General features: G+C 41.5%; 1 protein-coding gene across 3 annotated transcripts in view; it reads left to right on the top strand.

The window, feature by feature from the left end:
- Positions 1–3,403: 3,403 nt before the first annotated feature.
- Positions 3,404–15,683, top strand: part of galnt16 (UDP-N-acetyl-alpha-D-galactosamine:polypeptide N-acetylgalactosaminyltransferase 16) — a 33,872-nt gene continuing 21,592 nt past the window's right edge. For 2 of the 3 annotated variants that reach the window (XM_067478928.1, XM_067478927.1), the window contains exons 1-4: positions 3,404–3,748; positions 12,071–12,252; positions 14,033–14,131; positions 14,224–14,291. In XM_067478928.1, coding sequence (XP_067335029.1) covers positions 3,548–3,748; positions 12,071–12,252; positions 14,033–14,131; positions 14,224–14,291 — 550 coding nt within the window. In that variant the 5' untranslated portion in view covers positions 3,404–3,547. Of the gene's footprint in view, positions 3,749–9,892; positions 10,072–12,070; positions 12,253–14,032; positions 14,132–14,223; positions 14,292–15,683 lie in introns of those variants that run through there. The other variant, XM_067478929.1, reaches the window with a different exon arrangement.

Here is a 15,683-nt window from a genome sequence, read left to right as displayed (position 1 = left end):
GTTTATTTATGTGCAAAAGCCTTCAGCTTGGATTTCACATTATTTGTAATAAGAATGAAAATGTTTAGTGGAAACGCGCTGAACTAAGTTGGCGAACATTGTAGTGGCTTAACATTAGCATGTGAGTAAACAGAGGTCCGGATGATTCCAGGCTTTGTTTAAACCAATTGCATTTTTATTTACGGTTTATGAAGAGTTTAATTTCTACTTTATATCATTTTCAAAACAGTACAACATTGTGTTTTCTTCAAAAGATGTGTTCAAGTTTACTAAAAAAGCATAGATTTGATGCAGTTATGTTCAGGAAATCAAGAAATCTTTATAGCTTTAAAGCTTTATAGATCAGTTTGAGCAGTAAGCTGCTCACTTTGATTACACTTATCAACATATAATGCAGACGTGTTTATTAACGATTTAATAACATTTATATGACAGAGGAGGTTTAAACACCATGGCAACCGAAAGTGGTTCTGGTTCATTATTGATTTATGAAGCGGTCATTCAATAGCCATAACAGATGCAGTAGTTCCTCCTCTATTCAATGGTTTACAAGTCATTAACTGAAATATTCATTTCATATTCAGTTTCTGTCGCCGTTACTCAATTTGCTGCATGTTTCTGAGTTTGGTGGTTTTCTGTATTTGCAGCTGTTTTTTTTTTTTTATTTTCTGAATGAGATGTGTTTTTTTTTCTACTTTGCAGTCTTTTGAGCTAAATGCTGTGTTTTACTTCATTCATATTCCATATTTGATGCGTTTGCTTTGATGAATCATGACCGACCATTTAGTCCTTTTATCCTCGCTGCACTGTATATTTAGCTTTGCCTGTGTGTTGCCTGTTTTCCCCTTTTTGTCACTGCCAACATAGGAACAAAAATGCTTTGTCTTTCCATGGGTCTCGGGGGAGGGATTGTTGACACTAGTGGCAGACTGACCCTGCTGGAAGCTCCACATGCAGCCATCGTTTCCTCTCTGCACCCGCTAACCTTGACATTACCAGGCCAGTGGAGTGCTCGAAACAAATGCAAGCAAACCTCAGTGTGTCCAGGATTCCCAACCAAGCTGTCACCAGCACCTCTGGGTCCCTTCATCCTTTCCTCTCTTGTAAATGTGGAGACTTTTTCTCTCCCTGCTTAGGGGTGTCACCGTCTTTCCCGGAGATAACGGTGACAGCAGCACCACGAGAGGCGCTGCCCTGTCCGAACCAATGATGACAAATATCTCCCAGCCTCGAGCCAGCTGTGCCTTTGACCCCCCCGTCACCTTTTTCTCTGTGGATGCGGGGCAGCTCTTGCTGGCTGACAGGCCTCTCCATGACGAGATGGAGGCGAGGGAATAGACGGCTTATATGTGTAATGAGATTAACCTCCAAATACAAAGCTTCAGAGAGGCAGCAGACACAGGGGATGGATCCCTGCCCTGCAGCTTGTTAGACTTTTTTTATTTTTAAAGTGCAATTACACTGAGCTGATTCAATTAACTGAGGAGGAATAGAGGCTCTTCACATAAATGACTAAAGTGTTTGATATAAAATCCAACCTGGGTCATCATGTGCCTTTCATTTGATGCTTAGTGTTGCATTTTTCGCATTGCTGAGTGTTACAACTTCATCCTATTATCCTTGGACAAAGTCTATATTTGGGTTTTATTCTGCATTGTCACATCCTTCAATGCTCCATATTTACATTCCATGTTTTGTTGGTTGCTAGATCCTAACTTTTGCCCCAACACTTGATAATCCCACACGGAATAACACCAAAAGAATCAGAGAGCCCGTGCCAACACAAAGGCACCGTGAGAACATCCGACAGTTTGGTCCATTGGATGCGAGTCGTGCTTTTCGAAAACACTGCGTTGCAAACATCACGCAGCAGCCAACGGGGATGCGATTACAAACGAGTGCATCTGTACAACGTTCAAGATTCTCGTCGGGTTTTGAAAGTCAAAACTGAAATGGGACTCGATTACTGACAGATAGTTAAGCTGCAGCTATTAGTTCACTGAAACTCTATATGCAGTATCAAATATTGATAAGAAGGTGCTTTAATGTAGCAAAAATCATTAAAAAGGCCTAATTGTTTGTTTGTTAAATGGAGTTTAGTCCCGTGTGTCTGTTCCAGAGAATTAATGATCATATGGATGATGCTGCAATGCCTGTTAATAGTGTCTGGCTAACATAGAGAGTGTTTGTTAATGATTTACTAATAAAGCCTTTATTTACCATTCAGCTTCTGTGTAAAAGATAAACCATAAACCATATTAGACATGGGTGCGGATGAAAAGTTACATAGAAACCAATTAAAGTCACCACGCTTCATCACAAAAACAAATGCTCGATTGATGGAACCGACTACAGTTCCATTTTTTTTTTTTAAAGCAAGTATTGATTTCATTTAGCTGTTTCTGGATCGCATTTTGTAGTGTGTGTTTCTGATGAGGCGAAACTTCCTGGTGGCGTCGTGGTGGTGGGCCCAGCTGCGTGGATGCTTATACACACACTCTCACAGTGCGCTGCTGTTAGGTGGGGTTGGATGAGCTCATGCCGTGGGCTGTTTTGTTATGCTTCTTCTAGTATAGAGGAGGAAGAAGATGAACAATTTCAGCCTCTGTTATGCCTCTGGGGTGTTACAGCTCTGCTCTGATTTCTTTGCTGGACTGTGGTGCCTTTTAAAGGTCACCATGGATTTTGGGAGGGGGGGGGTAGGTATTTTCAGTATAAAGTACTTTTTTTAACACCTAATTTATTCACAGGTCATCTATTCAGAATTAACTCAGGAGGCGCTAAATGACGCTGCTGGTTACTGCAGAGGCTTCGTTTTTTTTTTTTTTAATTCTGCCTACAGTAATTTGCTTTGTGTGAGCTGCGTATAGTTGGAAAGGATGCTTCTAAAACTGTGAGCATACATCTGTTGCAGTATATGTGCAAAGTCTGGCTGGAGGCGGGAGCAATATGGAAGAAACTAAAGGATCAATTCACTCAGGTCAACATATTTTCTTATTTACCTGCGGTGGTGTCTGGCTGTTCAGTGTTTCAGCAAGAAGAGAAGAACTGATCCCTATGAAAGCTCCACATTGAGGTCTGTGGCTTAGAACAGACACTGTTTCTGTCCTCAAATTTTAAATGTCCAGTGCATCAGACAATGGAAAGGGTTCACAGCAGGACTGTTTAATCTGGTTTCACAGGTTTCTAATGTGAAGAAAACAATTTAAAAATCTTGTGTCATCTCCTTTGTCTTCCAGCTCATCTGCATCTAAATGAGTCAAAATTTTGGTTTTCACCTGCTGGATGCAGATTGGACACCCTCCCCTCGCGTGTGTGCGTGTGTGGAGAGGGATGAGATGACTCGGCGCTAGGACCGTGGCTCTGTTAGTGCGCAAATCCCAGCAGAGAGGCAGCGCTCCGCCAGAGGAGCCCGTTCGCGGAGAGATAAGAGGCTGTCGGTCTGCGCTGCGGTTCAACCCATCACCAGAGGGGAGGCTGCACCTTCTGCCGCGGACGGACCTGAACCAGCCGGGCTCGCATCCAGAGCCCTCCATATGGGCTCACCATGCGCAGGATACGGGCCAACGCCATCGCGATTCTGACCGTTGCGTGGATCCTGGGGACGTTTTATTACCTGTGGCAGGACAACAAACCCCAGTCGTCGCCGTCGTCGTCGGCGTCACAGACCCGCGGCAGGGGCCACGGGCAGAAGGGGGTCCCCGGTCGGCTGGAGATCCACCGGGACGACAGGACCATCGCGCTGATAGTGAGTGAGCGCGGCTGTGTGGGATAAAGGGAAAAGCGGGACGGAGAGCGGCGCTGCGCACGGCGCCGAGCTGCAGGAGAGTGTGTGCTGCATGTTGATGTGCATGTGTGTGTGTGAAACCTGGGATAATAAGGATGTAGATGGTGGTGGTGGTGGTGAAGGTGCACAGCTGGGCATCACGGGAGCAATATGTTGCGGTGACAGACATGTTCTGTCTTCAACACCGTCCTCGACCTCTTCATGTGTAACCAAACAGTGCCGTTATCCTACAGGCTGTTGAATCAGCAGCCTGCTCGCGTTGTCGGTTTTTTTTCCTGCTTTTCCGTGCTTTCCCCCGCGAGCACGAGAGAACCGCAAGTAGCCTAAGAGGCTTTTCCATAAGTCCTGTGCGTCGTGCGCAAACGCCTCATTAACCGTGTTATGCTGCGGACACCTTTCTTGAATTTACCACGTGAGGCGAGAAAACACGGGCTTTCAGCTTAATCAGGGCAGTGAGAAACGCTTCTGCGCTCCAGCCTGTCATCAAAGACCTATTTCAGTCAGGTCAGGTCTGTATTCGCCTGTTGTTGCCTGCGCCAGGGCGGAGGAGTGAAAATAACCTCTGGTAATAATGTGACTGTAGGTGCGGTGGACTTGACTTGCAGTACCCCCTCCAGGTGGCAACACACCAACACACACACACACATATATATATATACACACTGTATATCTAGACAAGGCCTGAGCAGTGTGTGATGGGACTGTATGTGGGCCTATACCAGCTCAGATTAGGAGATCCGGTCTGCTTGGCTGCAGGGTTTTCTGTTGCATTCGGTGTAAAGAGTTAGGAGACCTGTGGCTTGTGGGTTTCAGCCTGTAAACGAGGATGAAATGAGGAGAACTGAAGGGGCCGACATGATAAAAACCTGACACAATCTACATGTACAGTGATCGTGATGGAATGATGTTAAATACATTGTGGTGTATGCTTCTCGTATGTGATGGTTTGGAGTTTTTCTGCGGACAAAACAAATCAAATCGTCACATTTGAGTAGCAGGAGCCACCAATTTGTTTGATAGTTGTACCTGAAATAATTGTTTGAAGAGCAAAAATAGTTGCAGACTTTTTTTTCTGCCAGCTGACTAATCCACCAATTAGCTATTAATCCACTGTAGCAAAGTTTTCAGGCTGAGGAAAATCTGACACAGATTCATAATGTTTAAAAGTGCAAATGACATAAAAATGTGTGGCATTTTAGGGGGAATACACAAGTTCATTGTTGTTTTTTTTTGCTCTGCAGCTGCTTAGTGCGACTGCAGCTCCATAACCGAGCTGACAGACAACTCAATTAAATATGGATATCGAGTTGTGTTTGGAGTAAACAGGGACTGCGGAGGCATTAAAGTTCACTGGAGCCTCTTTCACAATGTACCGAGCTGTGTGTGAGGATGTGCGCCAACATGCCATGGTGTGCGACTCCCGCCTAAGCAGAATCATTAAAACTGTTCACAGAATCTAATCATTCAAGGGCAAATGCCAAAGCTGTGGAGCTGTTGTGGCACTCGAATGCTTGCGAGCCGCCGCCCCCCCCCCCAAAAAAAGGAAACTGTTGTCTGCAGCAGATGCATGTGAACACAGGCCAAGAGTGTGTCCAGGGCGGTGCATGCAAATAATTGGAGTAATTTGAACGAAGAGCGTGTCCGACTGTAGTGACAGAGAAATGTCTTATCTCTCCGGGACAGTGCGCAGGCCGATGGGGTTGGAACACACACATTAGTTCTAATCAGTTCGGTCTATGAACTGTGAACTTTAGATCGGGTGGGTTCGAGCTTTGTAGTTGGTCATTGATTTGCTCAGCGAGGTCGTTCACCTTTATCACCAAACTGAGACTTTCATCGCTGCAGCTTGACCTGAGCTCACAGGCAGCACAGCAGGGGGAGAAAATTGGTCTTTCTTTCTTTCTCCTTTTATGCATTTTCCCCATTCTCACTTTTCTCTTCCTTTAATCGGCAGGTATGTTTCACTCTTTTCCCTCTGTCCTTCCCTCCTCCTTTTTTTTACAGTTCCACGCCATCATTCTTTCCTTTCTTATTTGTCTCCTTCCCTCCATTCTCCCTCTCTTCTTTTTCTCTTTATTTTTGCCCTCTGCCCTCTCATCACTGATTTCCTTTCTTCTGTTATTGTTTTGACCTTCCCATCTGTCTTTCTTTTTTTATTGATTCCTTAATTCCTAATTTCCTTTCCTCATATCCCTCCTTCAAACCCTCTTCTTTGTGTTTTTCTTTTCTCTCACTCTGTTCCCACCACCACCACCACCATAAGTCCATTCATTAGTAGCATTTGATTCACTAACGACATCATTTGTGAAATTTGTTTTCACTGGCCTCGCTTTTTCTCTCCCCTCATTTCCTCTGCTGACCGCCCTCATTTCCCGGCATCACTCGTCTCTTTCTACACTAACAGAACGCGAGTGAGCGAGTGAGTGTGTGTGAGTGAGAACAGTCCAAATCTGTTTAAAGGTCGGCCTCTCTGACCTCCACATCTGCTGTCACAGCTTCACCATCAGATCCACATCCAGCCAATCAGTTTGTCTCTATCCTCAGCTCCCACTTCATGTGACATCTCTCATGTGTTTTCATATGTGTGGTCAAGTCTTTAAAGCACAGTGGATCTGATTATGAGTTGCCAGCATGGGGCCCTGATTTAGACCACAAGGTCCTTTTTTCTCTGACTAAACAATTATTAGATGCAGCGCGTGATCATAGAAACAGTGCAAAAGAGAATTAGGTTAAATGTGCCGTTTACAGTCTTGTCTGAGCTTGGATTAGTAACATTTTCCATTACAGTACTACATCCTGTACAAAACATTAAGCGGAAAGTTTCAGCAGCACAAACACGTGCACCAATCACAGTTTGAAACACTTCATTATCATTATTTACTCTAGAACTCTAATCTGGATTATGTGGGTGTTATATTTGATTGACAGTGGCAAACCCCCAAAAATGACAATGTCATGTTCTGTGAATAAATCCGGCTGAGTCAGAAGACATCAGCTTTTCCCATATGGACCGACCCACTGTGGATGAGAAAGAAGAGTGACTATGGAAAACCACACATGTGAAATCACCCAAACTTTTCCAGCATTGGCAGTAAATGCTGTGAACATTAGAAGCCCCCATCATTCAGAGTCAAATGCATTTTTTTTTTTTTTTTTTTTAGTCCATTTAGTGTGTTTCAGCATAAAAGTATATTTTTATATCTATATGTTTAGAAATACCTGCACAAACAGCAGGGTTATAACCATTCAACTTCTTTAACATACCCCAGTTTGAATGCTCACACATTCATTACACTGTCAAAGCACTGATATCTAAGCTTGTCTTTGGTGACCTGGCTTGTCATATCTTGAAGAGACCTATTTGGATCAATGTAATGCTACAAATTATTATACATTATGGATGAATATGTGATTTATTATACTATAAACACTCAACTACAAAATATTTGTAATTACTTTTAGTTTCTTTTCTTTACTGAATACAGAAAGTTAAAAGTGATATACGTCTATGAAAATCTGAGCTCCTACACTTATTCAGCTCAACTTTGGCTCATACCTGTTCAGCAGTAATAAGAAAAATAAAACACTTTGCACCAACAAGTGAAATTTGTGTCACAGGTTGGTGAAAGCCATTTTCTGTTTGTGAGTTTCTCTGTGATTCTCGCTCTACATGGAGCAAAAGCAGCTTTATAGTATCATGGAAAATTCTGGGTCTTGATTCCGTTTTATTACGGTTAGATTAGAAATTTGTTTTACTTCTATCACGCCATTGTGTGAATGTTTTGCGTAGACTGTATATGTTACAGTTTATCGAATGAAAGTAAAATGGAAGGCTTGTAAGTTTGCCCTGTGACACAAGTTTTACGATTTTTTCCTCCTTAAGAAGCTTTAAGGCTTTTTATTGTCATCTCAAATGGAAATGTTGAAGACAAGCCAGGTTTTTTACCATAAATACAGCTTGACATATCAGACATCTAAAGCACCAGGAGTTCTAAAGGTATAATAGTAACATAACTATAATGCACTTGCTGATCCAAACAAGAAAACAACAGTGACAAACTTGCTAATAAATCCTGCAAACAGTATTACAGTATCGGTTGAAGTACACACAATATACAGTACTGTACAAGCGTCAAAATATTTGGCAGAAAAATTAGAGAAAATTTTTTTATGGAAGAAACATTTTTCCAATTTGGATAAAAAAGGAGAATTAATTTGTGATTTGACCGAAAAAACATAAAAATACATTAGGATTCAAACGGACTACGTCACCATGGCATAACCGAATACGCTGTGTGTCCTCTGTGGGACTCGGAGCCACAACAGAGCTTTATTTCCAGCCAATCAGGCAGATTTTACTGCTGTGTGATTGTTGAGGCTTTTAACTTGTCTTAAGGGAGCCAGCGGATTTGTTCATCTTCCACACAAGGTTCATATTTATTTTAGGGACTAAGCCTCAAAGTGCCTTCTGTTATTTTTGTCTTATTATCCTCTGTGCACCATTGTTTTGTAGCTTTTTAATATTTAGTTATGGTGATATTTGTGGACTATCAAGGAATACATGATGCAGCAGTTTGGAAAGAGGTTTGACTTGATAAGAATAAAATGCTTTAGTGTCTGATATTGCTGGTGGGATTTTCATCATACCACTGAGAATAATGTGAAGCTACCACTGGTCATGTGAGATATTGTCAAATGCCACCATTTGTTTTCCAAAATTTCTAGTTTATGGCCCGCCGCTGTCATCTCAGTGCCCCTGGTTCCTGTCACAAAAGATAAAACTGCTAAAATTATAGTAGTGATAAAAATAGGCATGCAGCCTTACTGGTGTCCTTTCCATGGTGATGTGGAGAATGAGAATGGACAAGTTGAACTAGTTTATCCTCACAAATGATAAGAAACGTGGCCTTAAAAGCAGAAATGACACAGAAAAGTGCATCAAACCGGAAATTTCACTGTGTATGTGCGTGTTTCTTATAAATATGTAAGAGTTTTATTCCATATATTATATATATATATATATATATATATATATATATATATATATATATATATATATATATATATATATATATATATATATATATATATATATATATATATATATATATATATATATATATATATATATATATATATATATTTATTTATAAATATCTCAAACTCTTGTTTTTTTCTAGCTGCCAAGCTCTGGACATTATTTCCAAACTTATTTCACATTTACATAGCTACCGTAGCTTGTAGTATTATTAGTTCTTGGTGCCCAAAACTAATGTAATTCATCTTTTTTCTTCAGATTTAAATAAAAACTGTGCACAATCCAGCATAAAATAGCCAGAGAAGGCATAGTCTGAAAAGTCAATTGAAGCTCTTCCTAATGTGTTGAATCCATATAGATTACAGTTGGTGAGTCTGAATAAGCTTGTTCTAAAGCCTATTAAGCCCCTCGAGCTTAAGAACAAGCAGTTGCTGTTAAATCGGTTGGCATGGGCTGTAAACAAAATAAGTAAAAGGAATAAAATGATGATTAGTCTGTGCATATGAAATACAGGAGAATTTTAAGGGAATACACAAAAAAACGCTTTTTAAGAAACCACAATATACAGACAGAAAAAGTTCAGGTCTCAAATTTAAAAGTAAAAGGACAAAAATGTTATCCCAAAAACAAAGTACCAAAAACTATTCTTTGTTTAATATCTAGATTAATCTGTAGCGTTATGTTGCAGTTACAAAAGGTGGATGACAGCTTGGGAATTGTTTGCAATAATCTTGTGAATCCATAAAATGTAGTCAAACTCTTTAATAACCAAAAAATAGGTCATATTTTAGGAGTAAATCGATATATGTGTAATATGTACCTCCATCTGCAGGGAAGGTCGTAACTACACGTATCAAACACATGTCTTGGAGTAAGTAGAATTTCAATGTAGCTATAAAGTAAAATATGAAACTGATGTAACCCACATTTGCATCTAACCACATCATTACATAAGTAAATGTACATAGTTATGTTTTTTGTTTTTTTTTTGTTTTTTACAAAATATGAACAAAAAAGCATTAAAAGTCTAAAATAAATTGGGCAGTAAATAAAAAGGGAGTTTGTGTGTCTCTTTAAGAGAGTGATGCATTATTGGTAATGTGTATGTTGCTGTCATGTTAGCTAGCGTAGACACATGCTGTACATTAGCCTGCATGCTAGCTTCACTTTCCAGCTGACACAATCTTCCTCAACCCGCTTCCTATCCATGTGTGACGTGTTAGATTGTGTTCTAAGCTCAAACTGTGTATGTAAAGTTCATGTGTCTGCCAGCTTGTTTTTTTATGGTAATCTCCAACAGAGATGGCTTTCTGGGTGGTGTGAGGCTCTTTAAAGAGAAGGGGCTGAACGGTTTGGTTTGGCTGTTGTTGAACAGGAGGAGTGCTGCTGGTTTTTCTGTAGGCTGTTTTGGTGCTGGGCTGTCAGTGTGCTGAACATCTCACAGCCGCCTGAAAACGACACCACAAAGACAAACGAGTGCGATGACCGACAAATCTCTATGGATTTGTCATTATAGAGGGCTCCTGCATTGCAGACAGTGATTTTATCTGTTATCATGATAAAAATACAATAATATTTATGGTCACTTACCTACAGTCGGGCATAGTGATGGTGAACTCTCTCTGACTCTGCATTGTGGATGTTTCTGTGTGAATCCTTGAAACTTCTCCTCTGGTGGGACTGAAAACCAGGTCTCACTCACTGGCTTAATCCTCCTTGTGAAACTACAGAACAAAGCTTCATCCGTTCTTATTCCCTCCTTTGATTTTTATTTCATTTTGCCGTTGCCCCTCTGTTGATGAGAACTCCCATCCCTCTTTATGTATTCATCAGCTGTTTCAGCCTCGCTCTTGCTCTTCTCAGGCTGCCCGCCAGTGTTAAACCAACTAGCTGGAAAAATTAATTACCATTAATTACCGAGGGTTTATAGACAGTTTATTCTGGTTTGATGAGTTCCTTTCCCATTTTGCCATGTTACCACTGACACGGTGACTTGAATAAGAAAGTAACAATTACATTTTAATCATTTGGCTGATGATGGATGATAAAAGGTGCAGGGTAAAATTCCTGGTGGACATAGATGAACTTTCAGGGGTATTTGGTTGAACCAGTTAGTCATTAAATCATCTCAGGTCAGTTCACTGAACCCACGTGTGTCCATGTGTTTCCAAAGTCCAGGGCAGCAATTTTGTGATGGTGGGTGTGTGAGAATGGATGAATGGCCGGTGCATCAGAAGGTGTCTCATTTTCTATTTGGTGTCTTTGCATGTCCATGTTTCTTATTGGTTAATTTCATTTGGTTTGCGTGTGAATATATAAATAGATCTTTCTCAGTCTAAATTCTGTCGGTTGATAAATTCAAAATTCAAAAAGTGTCAGACTCAATGTTTGACCTTGGAAATACTAGTTTAACAAAAAAAAATATTTGGGAGGATTGGGATTTTTCTGTACTTCATTACGTTTTGGACTTTTGTTCAAATAAAAATATAGAAAGTCACCTTGGCCAGTGAACATTTCTAGTTATATTGATTATAAACTAGTCATTTATTGTTATAAACATAATGGTCAGTCCGTTAATCACCTAATGAAATATACAGTACAGCAAAGGTTTAATACTTTTTTAAAGCATTTTATTGAATATTATTTTTTTATTGTAGACAGAGGAAAGGGGATAGCAAGAGGCAAGAAAGGTCTCTGTATTGACTTTAAAGAGGAACACTAATAGCCAGCATCTCTCCTACTAAAGTATACTTGTGGTGCCACAGAGTTCGACTTTTAAGTGCCCAAGGCTGAGAAGTCCTTGAAAAAGATGGAAATGTAACTTTCTACAGTTCCACAATGTGCGGACAAACTCCATTTGCTGAAAAAGATCCTGTGAAACTGTCCAACATCCAGAAAAGCTACAGTACTAAATGGACCTTCTGCTAAGACTTTTGTGGCCAAGGAGCAGCTTTCAGTCTCAAGCATTTGAGAAACCTAATGCTTGTCATTTTTGCCTCCACTTCAGTGAAACATTCAGTCGGTCTCGTCTACATTTCTAACAGGTTCTGACTTGAAGAAAGAGGATTTTTGCTTGTATGTCATTTAAATTCCATGACACTCTTCATTTTTTGTCATTTATTCTTGCCTCGGGTTAAATTATTGTGCTTTTTTTAAAAATTGCTTCTGGGTCTCAACTGTTTATATTAATCCACTTTTCCTGGCTGGTGTGAGCATTCAAACACACTTTGCAACGCATTTTGCAGGTGACCCAGCCCCAGCGGGCCGAGCAGCAGGGCCAGCTACTGGGCAGCTTCGACGAGAAGGCCTACCTGTCTGGGAAGCAGCTGAAGCCTGGGGACGATCCATACAGAGAACACGCCTTCAACCAGCAGGAGAGTGACCGGCTGGGCAGCGAGCGAGCCATCAGGGACACCAGACACTACAGGTGAGTAGGCGTCGAGCCTTAGCCCAGGTACTGTCTGTCCGCTTTGATCTGCATAAGAAGATCAAGGACTAATCTAAAGCTTTGGCTGCACATGAGAGAGACATTTAGAGCGGTGTAGAAAAATCTGTCTCATGTACTTATGGTTTCACGCCTAGAAAGAATCCAACAGATGCAGTATTTGCTATGAGGATGCTGATGGAGAAGTACAGAGAGGGTCATAGAGAGTTGCATTGTGTCTTTGTAGATTTAGAGAAAGTGTATGACAGGGTTCAGCGAGAGGAGCTGTGGTATTGTATGAGGACGTCTGAAGTATATTAGAGTGGTGCAGGACATGTATGAGAGCTATATGTGCGGTAGGTGTGACGGAGGAGTTCAAGGTGGAGGTGGGTCTGCATCAAGGATGGGCTCTGAGCCCCTTCTTGTTTGCTCTGGTGATGGACAGACTGACAGATGAGGTTAGACAAGAATCTCCATGGACTATGATGTTTGCAGATGACATTGTGATTTGTAGTGAGAGCAGAGAGCAGGTGGAGGAAAATCTAGAGAGGTGGAGGTCTGCTCTGGATACAGAGGAATGAAGCTTAGCCGCAGTAAAACAGAAACGGGTGGAACGGGTGGAGAAAAGTGTCAGGTGAGTTGTGTGATAAAAGAGTATCAGCGTGAATGAAAGGAAAGGTCTTCAAGATGGTGGTGAGACCAGCGATGTTGTTCGGCTTAGTGACAGTGGCACTGAAGAAAAGACAGGAGGCAGAGCTGGAGGTAGCAGAGCTTAAGATGTTGAGGTTCTCTTTGGGAGTGATGAGGATGGACAGGATCAGGAATGAGGACATCAGAGGGACAGCTCATGTTAGATGTTTTGGATATAAAGTCAGAGAGGCCAGATTGAGGTGGTTTGGACATGTTCAGAGGAGAAACTGTGAATATATTAGTAGAAGGATGCTGAGGTTGGAGCTGCCAGGCAGGAGGTCTAGAGGAAGACCAAAGAGGACATTTATGGATGAAGTGAGGGAGGACATGAAGGTAGTTGGTGTAAGTGAAGAGGGTGCAGAGGACAGGGTTAGATGGAGGCACATGATTCACTGTGGTGACTCCTGAGAGGGAACAGCTGAAAGTAAAAGAAGAAGACTTACAGTTAAGGTATCAAATAAGATGCTTTAAACCTGGACTGTGTGAGTATCCTGACTGCTGGGACTGTTGATTTTAGAGTTTTGAAGAGCCTCATTTACTCCGTTAAGGATGATTTGGGGAATTTGTATAAAGACACATGTAATGTAAATGGATGAATGTGACTTTGTGTGGCCTATTTATATTTTTTAGCTAATCTTGGCCAAAAGTTACTCCAACACCATTTAATAGCAGGTGGAGGACATTTACACAGTAGCCGTGTGCAGTATAGCACGTAGACCTGCTTCTCCAACTAAGTGCACAACAATTATCTCAGCGAAAAGTATCACAAACTGTGATCTGCTCTCAGCAGATGGCCTGAAGAAAGATGACATTTCATCTTCATGCCTTCTGACCTGGATTTAAAGCTCCCAGCAACAGGTAACAGATTAAAACAGCAACTGTTGCCTGGTAACCAGATATTTCCATGTCACTACAGCAACAATGCGGATGCAACTCCGCAGGGCATCATTGCTGATCACAGCTGCCCAAAATCTAGTGTCCCTGTGTGTGTGTGTGCGCGTGCGTGTGGTGGCCAGAAATATCTGGTCACCATGTGAAAGCCATCTAAAGCACATATGTCACCCTCCCATAATCTGTAATCTGTTCTCTGTAGGTGTGCCTCTCTGAATTATGACACAGACCTCCCCTCTACGAGCATCATCATCACTTTCCACAATGAGGCTCGCTCTACTCTTCTTCGCACCATCAAAAGGTGACAGGTTTGAACACAAATCAGACAGGAGCAATGTTTCAGGAGAGATGTTTTTCACGGCTGATTTCCGTCTTTCTTCTTCTGCTTCTCAGTGTCCTGATGCGAAGTCCTCCATCTCTGATTCAAGAAATAATCCTGATAGATGACTTCAGCACTGATCGTGAGTTTGTGTTTGTGCTATCGAAAGCCACCGTTTGTCTAAGCTGTAGCTACCACGGAGCACAGTGAGGTCTTTTGTTTTGTTTCTGAGAATTAGATAAGAAGGACTTAAGGCTAAGTAGGATATTTTAACTAGGTTATCAGTATTTTCATTTTAACAATGGATCACATGGCAACTTGTATGTGAAAGGCGTTGTTTGGATTGACAAATACACAAAACAATTATTACCTAACACCACCTGAGCTTAATTTTTAAGCTCACTGATGAAATCTTTTTGTTTTGAGCAAGGCTGGCCCCTTCTAACCAACGTGAGAGTTTCATCTGTCCACCATCACTATTTAATGAAGACATGCAAGTTCCTATAAAATAATACTGCAAATGTGGAGAAGGCTTTAAAACTGCTTTCACACCATTAGCAGCCAATATAATGAATCATGTGGAGGAATACATTTAAGCTATGAATTATAAAAACCACATTTTCGGAGCAGGGTGCAGTAACACTGAGGGAATTAGGTGTTTTTTTTTCTCTTGTCTTAAAATCATGACTTTAACCATGGTTGCTAGGTGTGTTGCTCTTTTCACACCACCTTCTGCTGTGAGTAATCCGATGCAAATGTCAAAGGAATATTCTCGGAGAGAAGAGGCCCAAATGATGGAAAAATTGTGATGGGAGGATAATATCAGGAGCTTTGAAGATGTGTCACAGTGACGTCTGATATCGCAGGAGTTGAATCAGAGGTGACAGCATCCAGAGGATTTGCTCACCACACTACAATACGCAGCAGCAGAAATAAGCCAGATCTGCTACAAAGACAAAATGCTTATTTTGTATATCAAAGCAAATGATTAGTCTGGCTGACCTTGACTTTTAGAAAATGACCAGGCCTGAAGTATTAGAGGATAACTACACTTTAGTAATTATTCCCATTTATTAGCATTAGCTCATGCTCTACACTGTCCACAGTATTCTCTGTAATTACCACCACATGCATCCTCTGTCTGTGGGAACAGCACAGCGGCATCATTCACAGTGTACTGAGACGGTGACACACACACGCCTACACACACACACACATACACACGCACACGCTCAGAGGTGTCAGAGCTGGCCAGACGTCTTAACAGTAGTGTCTCAGCGGCATTAGCAGCAGGAGATCTTAGCTCACTAATGCCTCATTTATTTCCCCTCTGCTGCTGCCCGAACCTTTACCTGAACCCTGCTGGACCGACAGCCCCAACAGGGTTCAGAACTGACTGCGGCTGCTGAAGTGTCCTTGAGCAAGACCGTTAACCAGCTCCCTCTTTTGGATTATCATTTTCATTTTTGTCGTTTCAGACACACTTTGTTTCCAGTTTGTGGCTCTTCGATTAAACTCAGCCTGACTGAACTAA

Source organism: Channa argus, chromosome 16 (assembly GCF_033026475.1).
Source record: "Channa argus isolate prfri chromosome 16, Channa argus male v1.0, whole genome shotgun sequence".
Lineage (NCBI taxonomy): Eukaryota > Metazoa > Chordata > Actinopteri > Anabantiformes > Channidae > Channa > Channa argus.
Note: the sequence above shows the minus strand (reverse complement) of the source record. Positions and strands in the feature narration are given on the sequence as shown.